General features: G+C 45.2%; 2 protein-coding genes across 2 annotated transcripts; both read left to right on the top strand.

The window, feature by feature from the left end:
• Nucleotides 1-233: 233 nt before the first annotated feature.
• On the top strand, nucleotides 234-20,099 carry atg2a (autophagy related 2A). The gene is made up of 42 exons (XM_077021764.1): nucleotides 234-752; nucleotides 1,069-1,231; nucleotides 1,330-1,479; nucleotides 1,714-1,816; nucleotides 2,708-2,846; nucleotides 3,186-3,350; nucleotides 3,568-3,667; nucleotides 3,787-3,963; nucleotides 4,099-4,241; nucleotides 4,345-4,420; nucleotides 4,556-4,808; nucleotides 5,902-6,043; nucleotides 6,509-6,607; nucleotides 6,949-7,110; nucleotides 7,196-7,457; nucleotides 7,702-7,789; nucleotides 7,945-8,110; nucleotides 8,291-8,433; nucleotides 8,592-8,725; nucleotides 8,858-9,006; nucleotides 9,098-9,248; nucleotides 9,409-9,593; nucleotides 9,674-9,754; nucleotides 10,140-10,246; nucleotides 10,409-10,501; nucleotides 10,618-10,688; nucleotides 10,772-10,848; nucleotides 10,937-11,107; nucleotides 11,222-11,348; nucleotides 11,579-11,805; nucleotides 12,284-12,513; nucleotides 12,750-12,885; nucleotides 12,972-13,187; nucleotides 13,599-13,700; nucleotides 14,115-14,199; nucleotides 14,298-14,451; nucleotides 14,534-14,603; nucleotides 15,072-15,154; nucleotides 15,426-15,547; nucleotides 16,053-16,207; nucleotides 18,361-18,513; nucleotides 18,619-20,099. The coding sequence occupies exons 1-42, from the start codon at nucleotides 582-584 to the stop codon at nucleotides 18,853-18,855; spliced, it is 6,018 nt and encodes a 2,005-aa protein (XP_076877879.1). The 5' UTR covers nucleotides 234-581; the 3' UTR covers nucleotides 18,856-20,099.
• A 363-nt stretch (nucleotides 20,100-20,462) lies between these two features.
• Nucleotides 20,463-25,019, top strand: trmt112 (tRNA methyltransferase activator subunit 11-2). Its single transcript, XM_077021777.1, has 4 exons — nucleotides 20,463-20,641; nucleotides 21,877-21,978; nucleotides 23,469-23,561; nucleotides 23,836-25,019. Exons 1-4 carry the CDS (start codon nucleotides 20,567-20,569, stop codon nucleotides 23,935-23,937), a joined length of 372 nt encoding a protein of 123 aa, XP_076877892.1. The 5' UTR covers nucleotides 20,463-20,566; the 3' UTR covers nucleotides 23,938-25,019.
• Nucleotides 25,020-25,493: the final 474 nt, after the last annotated feature.

The following is a 25,493-nucleotide window of genomic DNA, read 5'->3' as shown; positions in this document are numbered from 1 at the left end:
TGGGGATGGTAAAGCATGGTCATTGTACAACCTTCTGAAAAATGTATTAGAATTGTTTAGTATCAATTGACTCGTACTGTAAGGGCTGAAATTAAATGAAGAGTTGGTAAAGAATTAGAGTAAGAAATAATTACTTAAACGTTTTATGTTATGATCACGCCTTATTCGTGACCTTCTCAAAATGGCGTCCCTCCCTTCCGTTTTGCGAGCGGCGCTCCGATGACGCGATGACTCCGCTCTCGCCCCGAGTATGAAAACAATAAACAACCTTATGAGAAGAAACGCAAGAACCTGTCGCTCACACTCGAAATACGTTTAACCAGAGGGAATACCTTGTTTTACAAAGAGACTTGTTTTAAAGTAAACGAGACCTTTAAAAAAAAACTGGACAAATATTTTGTCCCGAGTTATATTTCAGGAATTTAGTGTGTGTGAAAAAGGAAGTTAGCGAGCCCCCTCGGAGATATATCCGTCCCCGTCCTTCACCTGGTGTTCATGGTTATGCGGTTACCGGAGCGCTGCTGTCTCACTCGCCGTCCTCCGCCGCCTCTCCACCCCCTCACCCCGGTCTCTCCGGCCCCATGTCTCGGTGGCTCTTCCCCTGGTCCGGCTCCATAAAGAAGCGGGCCTGTCGCTACCTTTTGCAGCACTACCTCGGCCACTTTCTGGAGGAGCGTTTGAGTTTGGAGCAGCTGAGTTTGGACCTGTACAACGGCAGCGGGGTCATTAAAGAGATCAACCTCGACGTTTGGGTAAGTCGGTCCGGGTGACTGGGTCCACAGCCGTGTGCAGGCCGGTGTCTTCCAAACCAACGCAGAGACCCGTAGCTCAATTCTGAGTAGGTTGAGAACAACAACCCTTAACGTCATCATGCACATCTTAACACTGGAATAAACATGTCTTTATCCACGGTTCCTAGCTCATATCTGTCCCCTGCTCCTTAGTAAGGCCTATAAATCTATTGTCACGTTGACTAAATACATTTTAGCCATTTACACTCAGCTGTTATTGTGATGTACCTCTGAGAGCTACTGTCGTTCATTATGTCTACTGTACCTACTCTTCCAGGCGGTCAACGAGCTGCTGGGGTCCCTGGGGGCCCCCCTGGAGATTGTGGAGGGCTTTGTGCGGAGTATAGCAGTTACAATACCGTGGGCGGCACTTGTCACTGACCACTGCACACTTGAAGTCACTGGGCTACAGATCACATGCAGACCCAAGTACAGAACCAGTAAGTCTACTTAAGTCATCTCAGTCATCTGTGTGGCCGGGTATTGGTTATTGATGCTTTGTGCTGTGAGTCACATACGAGTGGCTTTGCTGTTGTAGGTGGGAGCTGGGACTCCCAAGGCTGGTCCTCATGTATGACGTCCAGTATGCAGCTGGCCCAGGAGTGTCTGAAGGACCCGCCTGAGGCTTCTGAAGAGCCCCCTGCTCCACTGGAGGGGCTGGAGATGTTTGCACAGACCATTGAGACGGGTATGCGTGATCAAAGTGTCATCCGAGCCAGAACCGGTCCTGGGCTATTGGCTAGATACAGTGACAGATGGTGTAAAACCACTAATAGCTTTTTTGGAACTAGAAACAACTGAGTAAATGTTCAGCATTCTTGCTGGTAAAGGATGAAATGTTAAGTATTTCCTTATTTGGCTATTTTTATTTTCCTATTCTGCTGTACAGTCTAACAAAATGTACTTTTTCTACTCTGTGCAGTTCTGCGGCGGATCAAAGTAACGTTTCTTGACACTATAGTGCGAATTGAGCACCAACCTTTTGATGCTGAGACCGGGGTTGCCTTAGAGATGCATATTAAACGGTAAGTACATGTAAAGTGCCTAAATAATGCAAAACGGCTATCAAAGCATCCTTTGTCAAGAGAAAAAAATAATCAGATATACAAATCTGTTTGTGATCAGATGACTGTGCACGTAAACGCACTATGGAGTCACACTGACGTGTTGTGACGTTCAGCAGCTCTGCTTGTGTTCCAGTATCTTGTTGAAAGATGCTAGAGCAGATTCATCTCACTGTAGATGCTCCTTATTTAATTCCTGACTAAATGTTATACTTTACATTTACAGCAGTTAGTAGACACTCTTCTCCAGTGCAACTAACAAAAGTGCTTAGTCGTATTCTCACAGAGTGTATCCTAACCAGTACGGTAGATTAGAATCAAACTGAACAATTGAAATTTTAAACTTTATTATTATCGTTTTATACTCACCATGTTAGGTATGAGTTATGTATGAGGTATGAGTCACTTATTTAGAATTATGCTACTGAAGTCCACTGAGCATGTATTTGATTGACTGAGGAAAGGTGGAAAGCCCTTAAAATAAGCAGACACTGGGAACACGTCCATTACATCAGCAGGGAAGGGCCCTAGTTTCTGATGACATCTGTGACTTCATCAGTCAGGCATTGCAAAGGCAGCCAAGGGCTAAACAAGCAACAAGCCTTTATATAGTAATATTATAAAAGTATTATATTGTCCCATTATGGTCCTCCAAAGTGGGACTACTGCATATAATAATATAATTTGTGAATCAGATGTACCCAGTATTAAGGTAAAGATATAAAGTTTTTCATTCAAATTCCCCTTTATTTTTCCTGTGCTTAAGGACAACACAGGCTACAAATAAACTCGTTGTTAACCTGTGTGTGTTAATGAGCTCTCCTCTGCTCTTGTTGGTCATGTGTCATGCAGTCTGGAGTACTGTGACGAGGCCGTGAGAGACTCAAGCCAGACGGTGCCTGTAGATATCCACCAGCCCCCTGCCTTCCTGCACAAGATTCTCCACCTGACCTCAGTACAGCTGCTCTATGAAACTATTGGAGGGTCACAGGTGAGAGGCCATTTTAAACCATGAGTAGTGGGAGATGGGATTTAATATACATCACTTGGTGTAAGTGGCTGCCTGAAAGTAGAAAACAAAAATGAATTTGATCTTCATGCCAACAAAATGACGATAAAGCCATTAATAAAGCGTTGATCCTGTAAGTTTAAGATGATGGAGGTAAGACAGCTGAGATCCTCTCCCATTATCACCCCAGTACATGACAGTACTTGACTTCTCTGACTAGATCCCTTTATGCTGTTGAGCACAAGCTTTTTTGGCCATCATTTTGATGTAGTTATCTGATGTAATAGACATACATTATTAAAGCCCTCTTGTGTTTTCCAGGGACTTATTCCAGAAGATGCTGGGGGCAGCGAGGGTGATGATGAGGAAGACTCTGCCCCGCGGCCCCTGCGGCTACATTCTGGACCTTTGCTCATTGGCAGCTGCTCTGGCTTCATGGAGACTACAGTTAAAATCAAACAGAATGACATGCTTCCGGGGCCTAAGGCATGTGGCCTTGTGTGTGTGTGTGTGTGTGTGTGTGTTTCTTGATCCCCAGGGAGCACGCACACTGTCATAATGATAAATAATAGTTTAATCTCCCTGGATACGAGCGTTTGCCACCTGCTGAAAACGTCATTTGCGCCATGTGGATTTTGGCAGGACATGTTTTGCTCGGCTAAGACAACCATGTCCTTACAGTGTTTGTACTCGCATCTTTCAGCTGGAGCTGGACGGGAAGGTGGGATGCCTGCACCTGTTGTTGTCTCCCGCTCAGATCGTTCACCTGACGGACCTTCTGACTGCCCTCTGCATCGAGACAGGTCTCACGTCCTCTCACGACCTTTGGCTGCTCGCTGTCGCTCAGCCGTTGTTCGGCTGTCTGTCTGCTGTCTCTTAGACCCCCCCCCCCCCCCCTCTTCTCCTTATTTCTGTCTCTAAGAGGGGAGCAGTAATTCTCGTGGTGCTGGGCTTGGTGCGGGTGGTCACAGCAGGCCTCTGGGTTCAGATGATCTGAGGCTGATAGAGGAAGACCTCAGCAAGCAGCTCAGTACAGATATGGCAGACCACGATCTGGAGCTGGATGGAGAACCTTATGTCTGCAGCCTGGAGAATGGAGGTGTGTGTGTATGTTTTACCGGTCAATGGAAAGAGTCTGTCGCTTTTATTTTTCTTATTTTTTCTGTCGTTACTCCATGTTCGGTGTGTGTTATGCTTGTCTGGTCGTCATTTTCCCTCTCTGCGTGTGTCTCAGAGATGTTTTTCTCGATGGGTCCTGGTGGTATGACCAGCAGTGTAATGTCAGCACGTTCAGGAAGTGAGCTCTCGGACAGTGACATGGAGTCGTCCATACACAGCCAAAGCAGCATGGCCCAGACCAACCCCCTGTCTCCACAGGTCAGGCGTACCAGAGTTTGTACACATCCATGCTTGAGAGAGAAGCTGTATTTTATTCACGTTTCTATGGCTGGTGAATTTTCTGGTGTATTTCACCTTCCAGGGAATGCTGAACTGCCCCAGACGTTACCCCGTACCAGGAACCTTATCCAGCTTGCCTCAGTGTAGCAGACCTCCACGTACATTACCCTTCCTACACACACACACACACACACACACACACACACACACACACACACACACACACACACACACTTCTCATGCCCCACTATTTGTTGAATTTCTCAGTGCACCCAGCCTGTTCCTCTGTGCAGGACACCCAGCCCATGGTGGCCAGTCAGATTCCATGAAGCCTGACGCCTTGCTCCGCCTCTCTCTGGGTGGAGTCACTCTGACGTTGCTGGAGGAAGAGCCGCCTCCCGGGCCCGAAGGCGTGTCCTCATTGGCTCAGGTGTCCCAGGTGTTCTTCCGTGAGCTGGCCTTCTTCAGGGACAGCATGTTCAGTGAGAGGGACTTTAAGAATCTGAGAGGCAGTTTTGCCACTGCCTGTCCTCATTCTCATCTCAGGTACTCTCCTTTTCTCTCTTTCCGTTTAGTATGTTTTATACTTTAAATATTCACGAGGAAGTGCGTTCTGATCCTGGAGAGTTTGGAGACTCTCGCTGCTCACATCTGGTGTGCAGCTGTTCCACAGAGCGACATCAGCAGTGTTGTGGAAGTGTGGGTTACAGTCTCGCAGACAAGAACCGCTCTACCAGAGTCAAAATGAGAAACATGTGATCCGCTAGGGATGTTGGTGGACTGTGTTCTACCTTCTCAGAGCTGCAGAAACGCAGAGACTTTTCCCCTCAGCTTCTATTGCTCACTTACTCTGTGATGACGGAACATGTTAATGTTCGTTGGCACCACGTGGCTACGGGCGGCTAATACTTTTATTAATAGTGCTGTGTTCACACTCACGGAGGTTATTAGCTCACACATAGAAATAAAGAAAGAATGGGAGCAGCTTTTGCTGTTCGAGTGACTAATCTGAATACGCTTGCAGCAGTTCCCCAACTGTGTGTGTTCAACACGGTCTGTACTGCTTACACACCCACCGTAGAACTGGACTAAAACCTGAGCGTCTCGACGCTGGATGGCTTTAGCTTGACAGGCTACGAGATTCAGAGAGACACTCTGCTCTGTGTGTCCACTGTAAATGATAGTGATCAGACTCTAAATCACTGTGTCCACTGTAAATGATAGTGATCAGACTCTAAATCACTGTGTCCACTGTAAATGATAGTGATCAGACTCTAAATCACTGTGTCCACTGTAAATGATAGTGATCAGACTCTAAATCACTGTGTCCACTGTAAATGATAGTGATCAGACTCTAAATCACTGTGTCCACTGTAAATGATAGTGATCAGACTCTAAATCACTGTGTCCACTGTAAATGATAGTGATCAGACTCTAAATCACTGTGTCCACTGTAAATGATCGTGATCAGACTCTAAATCACTGTGTCCACTGTAAATGATAGTGATCAGACTCTAAATCACTGTGTCCACTGTAAATGATCGTGATCAGACTCTAAATCACTGTGAAGACGTCGTCTGCTGTCCTCCTCCCTCCTCTCCGTCGGCCGCTGAGCTCATTCTGCTGTGCTTTGCTCCAGGTTGACGGGGGCGGCGGTGCAGGTGACGTGCGAGACGCGTAGCTCCGGACGACACGCCAGCTCCGTGACCTCCGACCTCTCCTTCAGCAGGCTGGAACTGCTGGAGTGCCTGTGGGAACCCGGCCAGCCCCAGTACACAGAGGTTCTGAATTTCAACACACAAACAGGCAGATGATTGTCCACATTAGGGAGCCCTTACGCCTCATTGAGAGTTCTGCACTCTCATACTGCATGCACACAGGTGCTTGTTTGTGTGCGTGACACACATACAAACAAGTTCAGTGGTTTGAACGCTGAGTGACGACAGCGGTTTGCTAATATGAGAAACTAAGAGTGGACTCCAGGAGTCCCAGGGAGCTGTGAGAGTGGAGCTTGGCATTAATGATCCTGTGTGCCCTTGGATTCAGATTCATTCCCTTCCTAAGAGTGTGGTCAATCTTGAACACACATGATACCATTCGTCCTGCAAGATATTTGTTCATCTATGATAGACTCGTTCAGTTTGTACTGAATTTTATATTACCGGGCATTATGACGCCTGAACTACTGCGTGAGGAAATCCTGGTGGTTCTGGAAGATCCGACTGACCCTGCATGCTGCTCTTCAGCTGTTGCAGTTCCAGACGGCTGGTCTCTTCACTGTGGGAGCCACCGCCAGACCCTGTGCCCAACTCCACTACAGCCTGATGGAGAAACACCAGCGCAAGGTGCTTTGCCTTCTGTTCACAGAATGCATCCTAGACTGTACAGTACATTCGAGACACCCTTGACCCAGGCTACTACTAAACTACAGGAATCCTCGAGAACTTTGTGAGAAGCACAGGCATCACATAGTACATAGTACTAGCAACGTGTCAGGAGATGTTAAACTGTTAAACTGACCACAGGGTGCTATCAGTTGGTCAGGAATTCACACGTAACGGCAAAGTTGTGATATAAATGTCAGCAGCTCAACTCTGGCTCGCATGTGTCTAATTGGCAATGTCTTAAATTCCTGTAGTATTGGTTTGGAAATGGCTTAGTGAGGGTGTGTTTTGCTCTTCCACAGAGCGGCTCCAAACAACGCGTGGTGCACAAGGAGAGCTCGCTGCACGTGGACCTTGGCGAGCTGACCGCCGAGATAGACCTGGACACGTTGGGCAGACTGGACAGCATCATCCGGGCCCTGAGCCACTGTCCCAGCCAGGCTCCAACGCCCGCACACGCCCAGGTCTCGCCGCACGCCACACGTGCTTCTGCCGGGACCGATTACTCTACTGTTCCCGCTCCACTAACGTCACCCTCCCTTTCCTCAGGCCCAGGCCGTAGAGCTGCACTCCTCCCTCGCCCTCTCGTCCCCCCGCGCCGTGCTCCGCCTGCGTTTCCCCATCCCCGACCTCCGACCTTTAGGGCAGAGAAGGCCCGTCGGCCAGCGGGTGGTGCGCACAGAGGTCCTGAGCCTGGACATGTCCAGCCTGGAGCTGAAGTCTCAGCAGGGGCCGGCCGCCGTCTCCCAGGAGACGCCCTCCGCCCCCAAGCTCACGCAGCTGCTGGAGGCCACCTTCAACGACCTGCACGGTGAGGGGGGCGGAGCCTGATCAAGCGTGCGCACCTCCAGCAGTCCTGGTTGAACTAAGGACTACTGCGTTTCACTTTTACGAAAAGATTTATGTAGAGTGTTTCCCCCAGTTTTGTCAAATATGGGGTAGAAGTCCCCAGAGTGTCGACTCCAGTGGAGATGACAGCAGGAGCACTGAGCCATCATAAAGACGTTCTCCACGTGCTGTTTTATATGTGGTTTTCTTCTCTCTCTCCTTCTCAGGGGTCTATGAAGGATGGGATGGGGGATCTTTTCCCTGCATCTGTGTCCAAAGGAACCTGGACGTGCAGAAGCCAGAAGGGACACCTAGGTGGGTTTGTGTAGTGTGGGTGCTGATTGTAGTCCTCACAACCAACATAATTATGTTTAAGATGGTTAGCTTCAAGAAGAATGTCTCCTTGTCTAGTTCCTGAGTGTTTCCAGTGTGTCACACATCTCCACCCACGTCTGTTTTTTTCTCTGTAGAATTGTGGTGCGCGTGAGTGGAGGAGCAGGTTTGGATGGAGGGATGGGTGGAGGTGTGGGGTTGAACAGGGACCTGGGCTCAACGTCTATGGAGAACCCGTGCGAGATGAGGGAAAAGAACAGCTCCCCCTTCTCCTCCAACCGCACCATGTTTGAGACGGAGGAGGTGGGCCACGTTCTCCTCCCCTCACTGTTCACGGTGTTTTGTCTCTACCCTCTGCACCACCCACAGCACCACCCACAGCACCACCCACAGCACCACCCACAGCACCACCCTCTGCACCACCCACAGCACCACCCACTCACCAGGTCTCTTCATCTGTGCTTCCCGTTTCTCGTCTGCCAGATGGTGATCCCCGCAGATCCCGAGGAGATGAAGGAGTTCCAGTCTCTGTGTGTGTCTCAGTGTCAGTGTGAGGTGGAGATCACGCTGCCTGTGGCTTACGTGCTCCTGCCCGGTAAAGACGCCTTCCAGAGCATCTACAACAGGCAAGTGCTTCTACTCCAGGATCACGCTACGATTCCAACCTCCACAGCCAACCTTCCTCAGACTTCCATCTGCGCTGCCCTGAAACGTCACCACCTTGACTGGTGTGTGGGGTTCGTTTGAAGGTCAGTATTAATGTTTCCCATTTGTGTCCTCCTAGGATCAATAATGATTTGTTGATGTGGGAGCCGCCTCCCCCCGCCCCTCCCTCCTCTCCCACGAGCACTCCCAGCCTCCCGCGACACCACAGATCCGAGGACGAGTTTCAGCTCTGCAAATCTGCCTTCAGACTCGGTCAGACACTTAAAAACGCTGCCATATTTTTTACCTGTTAGCCATCAACTCTGTTCATTTTCAACCGATGTGGTTGAGGATTATTTTAATGCTTACGTCTGTTCGTATGTTTTTTTTTTTTACTCGTTGTAGAATCAGATTCAGAAGAGGAAGAGCCTCAGTTCAGTACCACCAAGGACGCTGATAGGCAACCCGAGCCCCAGCTTGACCACGCCCTCAGTCTGCTCTGTTTAACTGTACTTATTGGCAAGGGCCGCCTCCAGGTCATGACGGACACTAAAGTGAGCAAATGACCACGTTGGCCACGCTGTCAGTCAAACGAGGGTGAGAGTGCCTGCTATCCCGTGACCTTTTCCTCTGGTACTTTGGCAGAACGAGGCAGGACAGCAGGGGGAACTGTGTCATGGGGAACTGCTGCTGGACTTTGAAGGAGGCAAAATGTTCAGTGTTACGCAGCACCAGAATAACCCCAACCTAAACTTCTTGACTATTGAAAGCAAAAAAGTGGAGCTCTATCACAAAGGTAATATTGTAAAACACCGTCGCCTCCTCCATAATACAGTCTTGCATGTCTGAATCACATTTATGTCTTGACTATTGCGTGATGTTTTAAGTATTACTTTTAATAAAGATAATTCAAGTCCAAACTAAAATCTTTTTTTTTTTCCCCTCTCTTTATGAAGCGGAAGTTCCAGACTCCCCCATTCCTGTACGATTAGAAATGCCCAGGTTTGTTCCCCCAAACCATCTGGACCCTACCATTTATCCCACAGAGGTGGGGGTCAGCAGCGTGGGAGGCAGAGGGACAGGCGGTCAGATGCTGTCGACTGCCATCAAAATCACACTAGACCTCCAGCGCAATGTCAAGGTTGCTGTGTGCTTCCAACACCTTTATTTGAATTCAGTGTTAAGCTCTCGTGCTCAGCTCTTCATCTTCGTCTTCCTCAGGAGTTCCTTGTTGCCCTGCGACTCCAAGGTGCTACTTTACGACATCACATGGCATTGACCAATCACAGTTGGCACGAACAGGTACAACTTTTAATGTGATGGATTCTTGGATGTCACTTTTTAGTTATAGTTTAGTTATAACTATAACTATATAACTATAGTTTTTGAATAAATCAGATGACTAATGAAACATCATGTAGTGAGATATGTAATGGGGTGGGTCAATGGGAAATCAAGATAAATTAATAAAGGGGGGGGCACTGAGGTGGGATCCCTAGATATGAAAAAAGCAGGAGTTTGTTGATATCACAAAACAGACCCACGACTAGACTCTATCTAGCACAGCCAGACAGAGAAGGAACCCCGACACGTATTCCAGTACAGTGTGCAGAACTAGAACTGTATGTTCATACTCCCACTGCTGCTGAAACCACTTCGCTGTTCTTGTCCTCTGTTCCGTCTGTAGTTGGTGGATTTTCTGGACGTCCTAGATGATGATATTTTAGGGTACACACCACCTGTCATCATTACAGTCTTACACACACACCTGGCCACCTGCGCAGTGGACTACAGGTAAAAGTTCAATCTTGGAGCAAAACCAAGTGAAATATGGTTTAGAAGTTGATATGTGACATGTTCCCTTATAGTATTGTTGTGAAATGCATTTGTTCGTTGAATTGGTATATATATTTTTTTTTCTTCCATTTTTGTGATCTCTATTTTTGTCCCATTCAGGCCCCTGTACCTTCCACTGCGAGTGCTGTTAACGGCAGAATCGTTCTCTTTGTCCAGTAACATTATCGTGGATACAGCCACCTTCCACCTCAGGTACTGACCTCGGCATGCTCTGTAATGTAAGGCAGTAAAGGCCAGGTGTGGTCAGGGCCAGGTGTGGTCAGGGCCAGATGTGCACTGCTGGTTGACAACTTTGTTACTCTTTTTAGGTTCATCCTTGATGACTCTGCGTTGTACCTCACTGATAAATGTGACAGCGAGACAGTGGATCTGAGACGAGGTGCAGCACTTGATTACTTCTGTCTGAACTGTCTGCCCCACTATTAGTGTTCTGCTACTGATTATCTGTTATCTCCTGTCCAGACTATGTGTGTGTATTAGACATTGACCTGTTGGAGTTGGCCATTACTACATGGAAAGGCAGTGACGCTGGCAAACTGGTGAGTTTTGTTTACACCTTCGCATACATTTGAATATCATATTGAATTATGTTCAGAGATGTTTCTAACATTGGTCTTCCTTTTCCAGGCCCAGCCCCTGTTTGAGCTGCGCTGCTCAAATAACGTGGTTCACGTGCACACCTGTGCGGACTCGTGCGCTGCTCTGGTGAACATGCTTCAGTACCTGGTCTCCCAGGGCGACTTGCACCCTCCCCCACGCCACGCCTCCCCCACCGAGATCGCCGGGCAGAAACTCCCTGTGCGAGTTTGACCTTTTTTTTTGCCAAACTCTTCATTACTGCTGTTCACTTGGACATAAATGGGCCTCCAGGTTCTTAGGTGAACATGTTTGTCTTTGGGGTGTGTTTTCCAGCTCTCAGAAGTACCGACGTCTTTACCCCCCTGTCCACCAGCGGAGACAGCAGAGATTAACCAGTGTGATCTTACTGATGCTTTAATTGACACAGAAAGGATCCCGAATGAAGAGGACCAAGACTCTGGTTAGGATTTATGAAAGTAATTTATAGTGATTACGTACATGGTTTTAGTCATTATCTGCCCCTCCTTACTTAACCATGTAGTGGTGGGAAAGCTACTTAAGCCTTGCTACCTTCTGATATGCTGTGTGTATCATTTTCAGAAAAAAATTATTTAATTGTCTATAGCCTTTCTACAGTGCGTAGGTTCATGACTTATTGTGCATTGGTTTGCTGACTTCTTTGATTGGCAGGCTCTCCCTCCTCGATAAAGCGGGCGTCACCGGTCTCTGTGTACCTGTTCCCTGGAGAAGCCCCCAAATCACGTTCCTCCATTTTAGAAGGGGAGGACTCTGAGCTTGATGGACTGGTGGCCACAGCCAACGAGGCAAACGTCGACCTGATGTCGGAGGCGGGTTCCGAAGGTTCCACGGACAACGATGACTTCTGCATCCTGGAGGCTCCTGGCATGGGCATTCCTGTGAGCACCTCCTCCTCCTCCGGAGATCACGCCCGGCATGCTCTTTCTTCCACATTCTTTATATTACGCCTTCATGTTCTACGTTTTGACGAACGTACGGCCGTCAGCATCGGACCAGCAGGATTCTGAATCTAGAACTAAAATTATTTTTGAATGTCATACTGAATCATTATTTTTATATCTGCGTTACAAACGATTCATACATGATTATCTCCAAAGTAATAATATAAAATAGTTGTTTTGTTTTGATATTAATTGAATGTTTTAGGTAAATCATGATAGACATTTAATACTCAGTTGCTTATTGTGACTAATTATAACTGTGTTTGTGGTTCTGCTAACATGACGTTGAGCTGAGTATAATGTTGCATATTAGACTCATTCCTTCTATTTTATCTTTCTATTTTAAAACTGTTCAACAGTTATCAGTCTTGAAAGTGAATTCAGAAATGAAACTCTTCCTCTCGGGTCTCTTCAGCCTAAAGACGGTGAGCCGGTGGTGACGGTGTTGTGTCCGGGCCCGATAAAGGTGCGTGAGGGCTACTTCTCCCGCCCCCGGGGCAGTTCTGACCTGCTCCGTGCCCCCTCACGCTTCCCCATGCCCCAGAGCAGGGTCGTGCTCAGGGAGGTGTCGGTTGTCTGGCATCTCTACGGGGGCAAAGACTTCGGGGGTAAACCCATCTCTGCTCACGCACAACATAGCCACAGGTGAGGAAGCTCCTTTAACCCATTCATGTGTGTGTTCGTGTTCGTGTGTGTGTGTGTGTGTGTGTGTGTGCTGCTGTAAAATACCTGATTCAGCAGACTCCCTTGTTAGCTGATTCAATCAGGTGTTTTATAGCAGGAAACACTCCACTTCCCTTTGACTAAGGCATGAGAACTCTTATGTAACGCATGCACGTCCCTCTTCGTGATCTATTATCCACCCTGTGTGTTCTCTCCAGGGGCCGTTCGGCCCCCCCAGGGGCCCGTGGTTCTCCCTCCCGCACGGCAGGCTCCTCCAGACCCCAGAACTCGTGGCGGTGGGTGGGGGGCAGTGGCCGACAGCACTCCCTCCTCATGGAGATCCAGCTAACTAAGGTCGTGAGAGCGCTACATCAGCACACACACCTTTTGCACCATGTGACGCCTCGCTGGTTCCTAAACCCCCCCCCCGGTCCTTCCAGGTGAGTTTCCAGCACGAGTCCTACCCCGTGGTGGCGCCCTCTGCTGTTCCCGGGCAGGAGGTGGAGAACGCAGCCATCGGGGAGCAGCCTCTCTCCCGCCAGGTGTTCATCGTGCAGGAGCTGGAGGTGCGAGACAGGCTGGCCTCCTCCCAGATCAACAAGTTCCTCTACCTGTACACCAGCGAGAGCATGCCCCGCCGAGCACACTCCAACATGGTGAGCAGACCTCTCCCGCACGGGCCTCTCCCATCTGTGTGTGTGTGTGTGTGTGTGTGTGTGTGTGTGTGTGTGTGTGTGTGTGTGTGTGTGTGTGTGCTGCAGTGTGTGGTAAACAGCCGTGTGTGCACTGCAGTGTGAGGTTAACAGAGCTGTGTGTGTGTACTGCAATGTGAGGTTATGAGAACTGTGTGCGCGCTGCAGGGTGTGGTAAACAGCTGTGTGTGTGTGCTGCATGGTGAGGTTAACAGAGCCGTGTGTGTGTGGTAAACAGCGTGTGTGTGTGCTGCAGTGTGTGGTAAACAGCCTTGTGTGGGCACTGCAGTGTGAGGTTAACAGAGTCGTGTGTGCACTGCAGTGTGAGGTTAACAGAGCTGTGTGTGTGTGTGTGTGTGTGTGTGCGCACTACAGCTGACGGTGAAGGCCCTTCAGGTGCTGCCTGACTCTGGACTGGGAGGAGCTGAGTGCTGTTTGAGAGTCAGTCTCCTGCCCCTCCGACTCAACATAGACCAAGTAAGCAGGCGCTCTGTCCTACCACGGGGGCATCACTGAGGGTAGGGCTGGCGTTAAACTGGCTCCCTCTGCTCAGAGTGCCACCCTTCAGGCACTCCTTGTCCTTGTATTAGGCCTCTGACTGCAGAATAAACCGGATTTATTACTGTTTTTAAGAAAAAAGCTGGAGCTTTTAAAACGAGTATCTCATTTTAATAGAAAATTAAATTAAAATTAAAAAAAAAATTAATCTTTTTTTTATTTTTGTTTTTCCCAATACATTAATATAATTAATTTTTTTTCTGTTTTTATTTTGTTGGTTTATTGACTTTTACTACTGAGAATTCATTAATGTGTGCCATATAAAATAATTCCCTTTTAGGGGTATCATGGGTACAGCACTGATACTGTCTCTCATTCCTGTTGTTCCCTCAGGACGCACTTTTCTTCCTGAAGGACTTCTTTAGTAATATGGCAGCTGGGGTTAACCCCTACCTTCCTGTTGACATAGCAGCTGAGGGTAAGAGTGTACAAGAGTGTACAAGAGTGAGACAGGGGTTGGAGGCAGATGAATATAACACTTTACACTGACATTTGTCCTCCTCCCTGCATTTACAGTGAAGCCAGACACTTCTCAAAAGCAGGCAGAGGAGGCGGAGCCTGGCTCTGGATTGGGCCCTGACCTGACTGCTTCTGTGGAGACAACCTATAGCGAGCAGAGTTCCTCTTCAGCTGGCTCCTCCTCCTCCTCTGACCAGCCAATCTATTTCCGGTAAAACAAACACTGGGTTTTACTGGGTTCTTGCAACAAAGTGCATGTTTTCTCAATACAGTGTGTTTTTGTCTCCTGTTAGAGAGTTCCGTTTCACCTCAGAAGTTCCAATCTGGCTGGACTACCATGGGAAACATGTGGCTATTGAACAGGTAAGAGAGCGACTGCTGCACTGACTTGCACAAGCTTCTCAGATTAGAGCAATCAAAGATCACTAAGACAACAAAAGTTTTTTATAGGTAGAAAAAAAGGTAGAAATATTTTATTTTGTCTTTTTGTTTTTGAATAGTTCTCTCGTAGGACTTTTTTTATTTCGATGTCTTACTGATACATCCAGACTGCCCTCTGTTTAAACCCCATGATGTCGTGCGCCCTCTGTTTAAACCCCATGATGTCGTGCGCCCTCTGTTTAAACCCCATGATGTCGTGCGCCCTCTGTTTAAACCCCATGATGTCGTGCGTCCTCTGTTTAAACCCCATGATGTCGTGCGCTCTCTGTTTAAACCCCATGATGTCGTGCGCTCTCTGTTTAAACCCCATGATGTCATGCACCCTCTGTTTAAACCCCATGATGTCACGTGCCCTCTGTTTAAACCCCATGATGTCATGTGTTTTCTTAGGGCACGTTTGCAGGGATTCTGATTGGCCTGGCACAGCTGAACTGCTCCGAGCTGAAGCTGAAGAGACTCTGCTGTCGGCACGGGTGATTAGCCCCGCCCTCACTCACACGCTGCCCCTCCCCCAGATCCATACCCCTCTCAGCACTGCACCTAGTATAACCCACTCTGACTCCACCTGACTGATCACCTTGCAGCGAACACGTCTGCTTTCTTTCATCATGGTTTTGTCATATTTTCTTGCACTGTCACAGGTGTCTCTTTGCAGGTCACTGCCTGTCAGATAGCTAGATATTGATTGAATGTTAAAAACAAAAGCAAAGGGAAGTTCAATTGTGCTACGCTTTGTTCTGTTAGACTGTTGGGTGTTGACAAAGTCATTCAGTACGCTGTCAACGAGTGGCTGACTGACATCAGAAAGAACCAACTGCCAGGCATTCTGGGAGGTGTAGGCCCAATGCACTCTGTAGTTCAGCTCTGTAAGTATGGATTACGCAACCTGTTTCAGTCACTAACATAATATACTAAATATCTGTGTTAACAATCTCTTTATGGGTTTATTGTCCAGAAGCAGGTGAAGTATTGGCCTGCTATATAACATTGTATTGCATCTCTGAAAATGCAGCACGTATTTTCTGACACTGTCTTGTTTTAAGAGTCCTCTGAGTTCACACTTTTGTAAGTCACTCTGGATAAGAACTTCCATTAAATTCTGTAAATGTAAATCATAGTTAATAACATTGTTATTAGGTGTCTCCCCATTGAACGTTACTTTAGGCTAAGGCTAGGCTTTACCTTTGAACTAGACATGAAGTGCAAACCCACATATTGGTATTATTTTTGTTTCTTTATTTTCCATCACAGTGTTTGAGAGAGGGAGTGGACCTAGCAAAGCTGAGAGATGTATAATTGTGTTGTATGTATCATATATTCTTAATGGCTGCCTCTTCTTCTGTCCTGGTGCCCTCCCATTACCTACTGTAGTCCATGGAGTGCGGGATCTGTTCTGGTTGCCTATTGAGCAGTACAGGAGAGACGGGCGCATTATCCGCGGCCTCCAGAGGGGGGCGGCATCCTTCGGGACCTCTACAGCTTCTGCTGCCCTGGAGCTTAGCAACAGGCTGGTGCAGGCAATACAGGTACAAGAACACTGTGTGTGTGCGCGTGTGTGTGTGTGCGCGTGTGTGTGTGCGCGCGTGCGTGTGTGCGCGTGCGTGTGTGCGCGTGTGTGTGTGTGTACACAAATATTTGCCCTGTTTTTCTAAAGAATTTCCCCCCGATAAAAAATCAATCACATTTTATTTATATAGCGCTTTTTACAACAATTGTTGTCACAAAGCAGCTTTACAAGTGTCCGAGTCCTAGCCCCCAGTGAGCAAGCCAAGGGCGACAGTGGCAAGGAAAAACTCCCTAAGAGCATGAGGAAGAAACCTTGAGAGGAACCAAGACTCAGGGGGGAACCCATCCTCCTCTGGCCGACACCGGTCACCATGACAACAACAACAATTTAGACAAAGAAATAAAGAAAAGGAAAAGATGTAGTAATGTCCATCATGGTGTAGGCTTATCCGGTCCGGCAGTAGGTGGCTGGCACAGGATGGATCGCTCCTCATCTAATTTTTCCTCGAGCAGGCGGGCAGCCATGTGGAGAAATGAAACAGGGAAAATTAGCTCTGTACGGGGACATATACAGGACAGATGAGATTATGAACATTTCTGGAGTGTGGCAGCAACTCCGGCATTAAGTTAAATTATTACAGCCTAGCTAAAAAAGGCAGAGCCAGAAGGTAACATAGGCTTGGGGGCATTCTGAGACAATAGCCGGGTTTCCATCCAAACTTTTCGAAAACATAATGCACAATTTCCAAGTTTCGGCAGAAAAAAATGCGAATTAAGCCTTGTTTCCATTCATTACAGTTATGCGAATAAACTTTAGATCACGTGAGAGGACGCCAAACAATGGTGGTTTTACGTCCATCTGGCAGTTACGCATTTTTGCACGTTGAGGTTTTGAAACATTTTTTTATTTTTATTTTCTATACATGGAGAAGTTAAATTCAATTTTTGCTCTCTCCAGAACTGTTTTTGAATGCATTTGCCATCTTTACATCGTGATCAAGTACAGAACCACATGACTTGAGGCATGATACGTCATCGTTTATGCGAAAAACCCTTTTCCATCCAGTTTTTCCGAATTTTGGCGATGCGATAGTCTAACTTTTCCACCTCCTCCTAGCGTAAAAATCTTTTTGCGATATTTGGGGCTTTTTTCGAATTTTGGTCTTTTTCCATCCAGCTTTTTTCATGCGCATTTTTAAAATGCGCAAAAACTCGGTGGATGGAAAACCCTCTAATGGCATCCATCCACTGCACTGTCAACAAACTTGAGTGATCACGAGCAGTGACAGGACGACAGCACCAGCGCCCCAGTCTACCATAAAACCCTTCGCCTGTGAACCCCTGGATCTGTACCTTTATCTAAGGGGGGATATTAATTATCAAACGCTAAACCAAATAGGTGGGTTTTCAACCTAGACTTAAAGATTGTGACTGTGTCAGAGTCCCGGACGCATTTTGGAAGGTTGTTCCAAAGCTGGGGGGCCTTATAAGAAAAGGCTCTTCCCCCTGCTGTTACCTTATTAATTTGTGGAACTAATAAAAGACCAGCACCCTGTGATCTTAGTGGACGTGGGGGTTCATAGTAGGAAATAAGTTCCTGGAGGTATTCAGGAGCAAGTCCATGCAGTGCTTTATAAGTTAATAATAGAATTTTAAAATCAATACGGAATTTAACTGGGAGCCAATGCAGGACTGATAGGACTGGTCTGATATGCTGAATTTTCTAGTTCTGGTCAGAACTCTGGCTGTGGCATTTTGAACTATTTGAAGTTTATTTAGATTCTTATTTGAGCATCCTGACAGTAATGAGTTACAGTAGTCTAATCTGGAGCTAACAAAGGCGTGCACCAATTTTTCTGCATCATCCTGTGATAATGCATTTCTTAACTTGGCAATGTTGCAGAGATGTAGAAAAGCTATCCTAGTGGTATTATCTATGTATTTATCAAATGATAGATCAGAGTCGAGGATGACACCTAGGTTTTTCGCTACTGAGCCAGGTGTAATGGGATAGTCTGCGAGATTAAGCATTAAATCTGGAATTTTCTGTCTTGAGGCCTTAGGGCAAATGCATTTTATCACTAACTATATTTACCCCCAACATACTGGGACTACAATGTGGATGTTCTGCAAAAACGTACAAATCCCTCACGTTTGAGAATCCGTTCTGCAGGCCACAGCTGAGACGGTGTATGACATCCTGTCCCCAACTCCACCCTTAACACGTTACATCACCGAGGGACGTCCTATCACCCGCCCCAGACGGACCCCGCAACCGGCCGACCTCAGAGAAGGCGTGGCCAAGGCCTATGACACCGTCAGAGAGGTATCATGCTGTGCTGTGTATTTCTGTGCCCTGATTACTTGTACACGCTGGCTGTTTAATCTGTTTATTGAGCACAAAATATTTAAATGTTTTTATATTTCTTAGGGAGTGATTGACACGGCTCAGACCCTGTGTGATGTTGCCTCTCGCGGCCATGAGCAGAAAGGTCTTCCGGGGGCAGTGGGTGGGGTTCTGCGTCAGATCCCGCCCACAGTGGTGCGTCCGTTAATAGTGGCCTCTGAAGCCACCTCCAACCTGCTCGGGGGCATGCGGAACCAAATCAAACCGGACGCTAGGAAAGAGGACTTCCTAAAGTGGCGCACAGAAGATGGCCAAGAATGACTGAGTACTGAATGCTGAATTCTGAGTTTTTTGGTTGTGTGACTGGTAGAGTGAAGGTGTGACTGTACAGGTGAACATGTATCTCTGAGTATTATTGCGAAGATGAAGAAATTTCCCGCTCACTGAAACCCGAGATGTTTAAGTGGCTTCCAGATGTTATTTGCATATTTCATCGTGTTCATGCAATGCAAACGTTTTCATTGTGCACTTTGCTACAAGCAAAGCGCTCCGTAAGTAGCCGAGTGCAAATTGCTGCCATTTCATCTTGGCAGTTCTATCAATCCTGTACACTGTTTACTGTTTACCAAATGACTGGCTACTCGTTTCCTCTTGGAAATAAAACACAAGGCATCAGGGTTTTTTCTTCTTTCACCAGTTTGAATTGTTCAATATTTCTTTTTGTTCGCTATAACAAAACATGTTCATGTTGCCCAAACTAGTTATAAGAAATAAACGTCCATCAGCAAAATTAGGAGAAACGGTATAACAGTGAATTTGCCATGTTTATTTTTAAACAGTAGGACTGTGTTAAACTGTTTAATAACCTTTGGCTATTTTAAACTGTGACCCTGATGTTGTTGTGCCATAAATCTGTTTAATGTCCCGGAAATTTTATTTTTTTAACACCATTTCTGTCTCTCTTCCTTATGTCTGCATTCGTATGTCTATAGCATCTTCATACTTGTTACTTATTGAGTTGTCTGTTTCATTTGATTTTGTTTGCTATGTCATCAGACTCGAGATGAGTGGGGAGAAATCTGCTCATCTGTCCGGTTTCCCCAGTTCAGACATGCTCTGCTTCATCTTGATAGTTGCCTTCTGGAATTTTTAAACGTTTATTTTGTAATTATGATTAACACAATTGTCATTTGTTGTATTGTATCCTGGGTGTTGGAAAGGATTGGAAAAGGTTCTGTGGTTAATATTTTACATTTTGTGTTGCATTATATAGTTTAAGGGAAGTGAGGGTGTGTGAGCACATACATTCATGTTTCTTATTAGTGTGTGTGTGTGTGTGTGTGTGTGTGTGTGTGTGTGTGTGTGTGTGTGTGTGTGTGTGTGTGTGTGTGTGTGTTGGGGTTAATTGTTTCATTGGGGTGATCCATTAGCTATGTCACTCATAGCTCTCAGTATGTGTTTTTCTGTAATTACTACTATATTATAAGCTGTAAGAATCACCTGTATAATACCAAGACAATGTGTAAACAAATTAATACAAAAATAATAAAACATGTACATTTGAATTGATGTTTGAAATTAACATGTCATGTATGTATTGAGATGTTTCTGATTTGAGATCAATTATACTGTCACAGTAATGTGTTTTTACTCTGTATATTAAGGGTGTCTCAAAAGAAAAAAAACACCCACATAAAATGAAACCAGTGTAAACGATATAAAGGAGTGTTTTTTTTCTGATGAACTTTCACCAAAACATCTATTTTGATGCTAGCACAAGTAACACCAGTTATGTCTTAAAGATGAACAGCATTCTGTATCTCGACGGAGTATATTCATTTTATTTGGGTGTTTTGAATGTCAGTCAGAATCCGTTGTTTGTTAAAGGGAACTCTCGTGATGTCCAGTAGGGGGCGATGTGGTCTGCGACGACAGTCTCAGTCACCGTTTGTAATCTGAGAAGAACAGAGACACGTGAGGCGCAAACGCAACTGGACGCTGTTTTCAAACGTTTCTCTTCGGTATTAGTAAAATGAAGCTGTTAACTCATAACATGTTGACATCGCACGTGAAGGGTGTGACTAAAGGATATCCTCTCCTGATTAAAGTAAGTTAACGGAACTGGTACAGCCATTTATGTTAGCTAACGTTAGTTCCGCGTAGATTCGCACGTCCTAATAAACGTTTGTGTTGCTGCTCATACTGACTTGTGGCAGCACCGTGTGCTGAAGGGTTTAGACTAGACCCCTGTAGATATAGTCCTGTAGTGTTGTTGTTCCCTACTTTCTGAAGGGTTTAGACTAGACCCCTGTAGATATAGTCCTGTAGTGTTGTGTTCCCTCCTTTCTGAAGGGTTTAGACTAGACCCCTGTAGATATAGTCCTGTAGTGTTGTGTTCCCTCCTTTCTGAAGGGTTTAGACTAGACCCCTGTAGATATAGACCTGTAGTGTTGTTGTGTTCCCTCCTTTCTGAAGGGTTTAGACTAGACCCCTGTAGATATAGTCCTGTAGTGTTGTTGTGTTCCCTACTTTCTGAAGGGTTTAGACTAGACCCCTGTAGATATAGTCCTGTAGTGTTGTTGTGTTCCCTCCTTTCTAAAGGGTTTAGACATACACCTGTAGATATAGTCCTGTAGTGTTGTTGTGTTCCCTACTTTCTGAAGGGTTTAGACTAGACCCCTGTAGATATAGTCCTGTAGTGTTGTTGTGTTCCCTCCTTTCTGAAGGGTTTAGACTAGACCCCTGTAGATATAGTCCTGTAGTGTTGTGTTCCCTCCTTTCTGAAGGGTTTAGACTAGACCCCTGTAGATATAGTCCTGTAGTGTTGTGTTCCCTCCTTTCTGAAGGGTTTAGACTAGACCCCTGTAGATATAGTCCTGTAGTGTTGTTGTGTTCCCTCCTTTCTGAAGGGTTTAGACTAGACCCCTGTAGATATAGTCCTGTAGTGTTGTTGTGTTCCCTCCTTTCTGAAGGGTTTAGACTAGACCCCTGTAGATATAGTCCTGTAGTGTTGTTGTGTTCCCTCCTTTCTGAAGGGTTTAGACTAGACCCCTGTAGATATAGTCCTGTAGTGTTGTGTTCCCTCCTTTCTGAAGGGTTTAGACTAGACCCCTGTAGATATAGACCTGTAGTGTTGTGTTCCCTCCTTTCTGAAGGGATTAGACTAGACCCCTGTAGATATAGTCCTGTAGTGTTGTGTTCCCTCCTTTCTGAAGGGATTAGACTAGACCCCTGTAGATATAGTCCTGTAGTGTTGTTGTGTTCCCTCCTTTCTGAAGGGTTTAGACTAGACCCCTGTAGATATAGTCCTGTAAGTGTTGTTGTGTTCCCTCCTTTCTGAAGGCAACTGAAGTCAAAGTGAACGAGGTGGAGTTCAACCCTGAGTTTGTGAGCAGGATGATCCCGAAGTTGGAGTGGAGCGCGTTGGTCCAAGCAGCCGACGGGGTGAGACTGTCGGATCATGTTTAACACTAAATGAACTCATGAATGAACTAAATGAACTCATGCAGGAGACACTCGTGGCCACACGTTCGGTCTTATGTTGCTGTCAGGAGCGACAAGTTTGTTCTTGGTTTCTCCGATGTAATGCTGACTACATCTCTTGCAAGTAATGCAATAGACAACTCCTGCTGTGGTGCATGAGGATGAATAAGATATAACAACTGATCCTTTTGTGCCAGTTATATTAGTGGTTATAGTAATAAATTTACACGTAGCACATCTAGATTGGTTGCAAGCTACAGTACCACAGTTGGAATCTGAATGGTTATTTTAATTATTCTTGACCAGCTTGTCTTTAATGTTCTTGTCTCGTCTATAAGAAATTATTGGAGGTTCCTTAAATAGGGAAGTAGTCTCTACGTCATCCTGGAGGATCCTGGATCCTGGATATCTGCCACTGTTTTATTAGTGGAATGGTAAATCAGCACCAAAGGAATTCCTGTTGTCTCAGTAGACTGTATATAGTTCAGTATAAACTCTCTGAACAGGTTAAACACGAGCAAAAGCAGCACCTATGTGGTTTAAGAAAACCACAGTTCCACAGTTATGCTCGTCAAGGGTTTTTAATACTAATGGATATTTTATTAATGACATCTGTTTGTATAGTTGTTGCTATGGCAGCAATGAAATTAGGAAATTCAAAGATTTTTCTTGAATCTTCAGATTTATATATATATAGCAATTGTATAATGACCATATACAATTATTTCTCAGTCTCTTTTTAAAGATACAGAAAATACAAAAAATATGAACATTTGCATATAAAATTTCAAGAAGCACAATTTTCAGACCATATTGGCTTCTATAGGCAGAAACAACCAGGTTCCTGGTGAATTAAAGTCACATTTATTTATATAGTGTTTTTTTACACCTGTAGTCACAAGCGTTAGATCAGTTCACACTAAATACCTGCCAGTCCAATATACTAACTGGTCACATGACCACCTGCTCTGATACACACATTTAATGAGTCGACCTGCTACAAAGTGACTTTACAGTACAAATGTGAAATTGCTCCTGCATGACACCCAGTCATGAACACTCATGACACCCAGTGTTTCTCTAGAGCAGGTATGTCCAAAGTCAATACCTGGGTGTAAATGTGGCCCACGTTCAAGTTTGTACTAGCCCACAGCCACCGTCATAAAATCAATGATGTGCATCCCGCCAGCACTGTTGACCACAACGTGAAATACACGCATACAAAAAAATGTATTTTAAATTTCACCAGATGGTGGCAGTAGACCTGGCCTATTCTGCAGTGGAGATATCGGTCAACCAAAACGTTTATAAATTAGATAATGGTCAGTCCCCACACTTTCACTTTACCAGATCTGATGCTTGTTGCAAGAGGTTTGGGCAGCGCTGCTCTAGAGACAGTGTCACTGTTTAAGAATGTGTCTGACTGCTGATCCAACCAATTATTTCCATAGCTTGGATACTTGCAAGACTTGCCCAGTGCACCCATATCAAACTATGAGAGCGATGAAGATTTCTTAAAGAAAGTGCACAGGGTTCTGCTTGAGGTAAGAGGAACTCTACTTACCAAGGTTTCATGTTCCTGTGTTTTGATACATTATCCCACAGTACACAATGATTGCAACAGGTTTGCTGGATTTTTACGTAAGTTTTGCTAAATTGTATTTGTGACATTAAGAATACATCATTCTTGTAACAGCACAATTCACAATAATTCACAATAATTCTTAAAATATTACATACATTAAATTACTGAATTATAGTCAGATTTTCAACTCTGATCATTTCAGTGATATTAACATGGAATTGTTTTTCCTGTAGGTGGAGGTGATTGAAGGGTGTCTACAGTGCCCCGAGTCTGGCAGACAGTTCCCCATCTCACGGGGAGTCCCCAACATGCTGTTGAATGAAGACGACTCGTAGGTGTTGTCTCTAGTCCAGTCATGTAACGAACAGATGCAGCATCGCTGATATTTGGGTTTAAAAGACTAGGATTGGACTTTGCCAGAAATGGTCGTTTTTGCATTTAAATCTTATTTTATAGTCCATGTTCTGTAAACTGTGGTTTGTAGTTTTTTGTTATTATTTGCTCTGTTTTGAAATAAAATTGTAATTGTTGAAAATTACATTTAATAGAATATTTAATTTGTTAATCAGTTTGACAGTAGCAAATAATGTAGACCCTTGTGATAAATGTACTTGTATTAACATCTTTAAAAAAAGTTTTATCAGGAAATTTTTTTTTTGCCAAGGACAACACACTGGTAATAATATTGGTAATGTACAGTTAAAATTACAAAGTACTTCTGAATCGCTCGTGTTTGGGGATTGAGGGAGAACTCTGCCCTCTACCGGCGAATTATTTGTTTTCTTGAGTGTGTTGAATCGGCCTACGTTTACCATCAAGGAGAATACACTCACTCTTACTAAGTTGCACACATGTACACACACCAAGTAATTTTGTAAATTAAATATTTTTAAAAGGTTCATGAGAAATACATTTCAGTCTTGAGTTATGGACAAGTCATTTATTCACAAAAAATGCACTGATCCACTCCAGTTATTCCTAGTGATTTGTGTACAGAGTATGCGGGGTTTGATGTTTACATCAGTCAGTGAAAAAAAATGGCTTTGCTTTTAAATTTGCTTTTTGTTTAGTTTGTTTTCGCATTCCTTAGGTTTGTGTTGAAGTTGGTATAACAGTTGAATTGAAACACACACCAAATCCGAAGTCTTCGCTTGCTTCAAACTGCACTTTTGCTACAGTGTGTGACACTGTTGTCTATAAACACTATAGCCTCCAATTATTAGCTGTTCGTCTGTTGTCCACAAGCTGAAAGACAGGACCGTGTTCATCTTTAGAGAGTTGAAATATTGTACCGTCATATTTGTGCTCTCTGAGATGCGCGTTGTTTGTTTGATTGTAAAGCTGCTTTGTGACATGTAAAAAGCGCTATATAAATACGTTTGACTCTTACGTGGAATAAAGATGCACATCGATCTGAGCTCTCGGCTACGACGTCACTGGCATAGTATAGTTCACACTTTTGGAAATAAGATATATTCCCCCTGCTCTTCATTTGCAACAAAAGTTCACCAATATTTTTTCAGCTAGTTTTGCTATTGGTCCTATAAATATATATTTGTAAAGTGTCTTAGAATTTGAACCTAAGATGGCGACGTTTGCAAGAAAATATCGGAGAGGAAGGTGACGTGGCACCTTGAAGACTATATTTATATTATGGGTGGTCTAGGAAAAAAAGCGAATACTTTGGGGAGAGGGCGCTATTTTTAAACGTCGTTTTGCAATACCGCCGCTAACCACCAGAGATTAAACTGTTGCCTGTGCTTCACCATGCTGCCGCTAGATGTCGCCAACCCACTAAGATCCACGTAAGCACTTAAATAAACGCTACCGGAACACTACCCTTAAATAAACGCTCAAATTCTTAAGTCATGTATGAACAGGAGAAAAAAAA

The sequence above is a fragment of the Brachyhypopomus gauderio genome, chromosome 11 (assembly GCF_052324685.1).
Source record: "Brachyhypopomus gauderio isolate BG-103 chromosome 11, BGAUD_0.2, whole genome shotgun sequence".
Taxonomy (NCBI): Eukaryota; Metazoa; Chordata; class Actinopteri; order Gymnotiformes; family Hypopomidae; genus Brachyhypopomus; species Brachyhypopomus gauderio.
The sequence above is the reverse complement of the archived record's forward strand: the minus strand, read 5'-3'. Positions and strand labels throughout refer to the sequence as shown.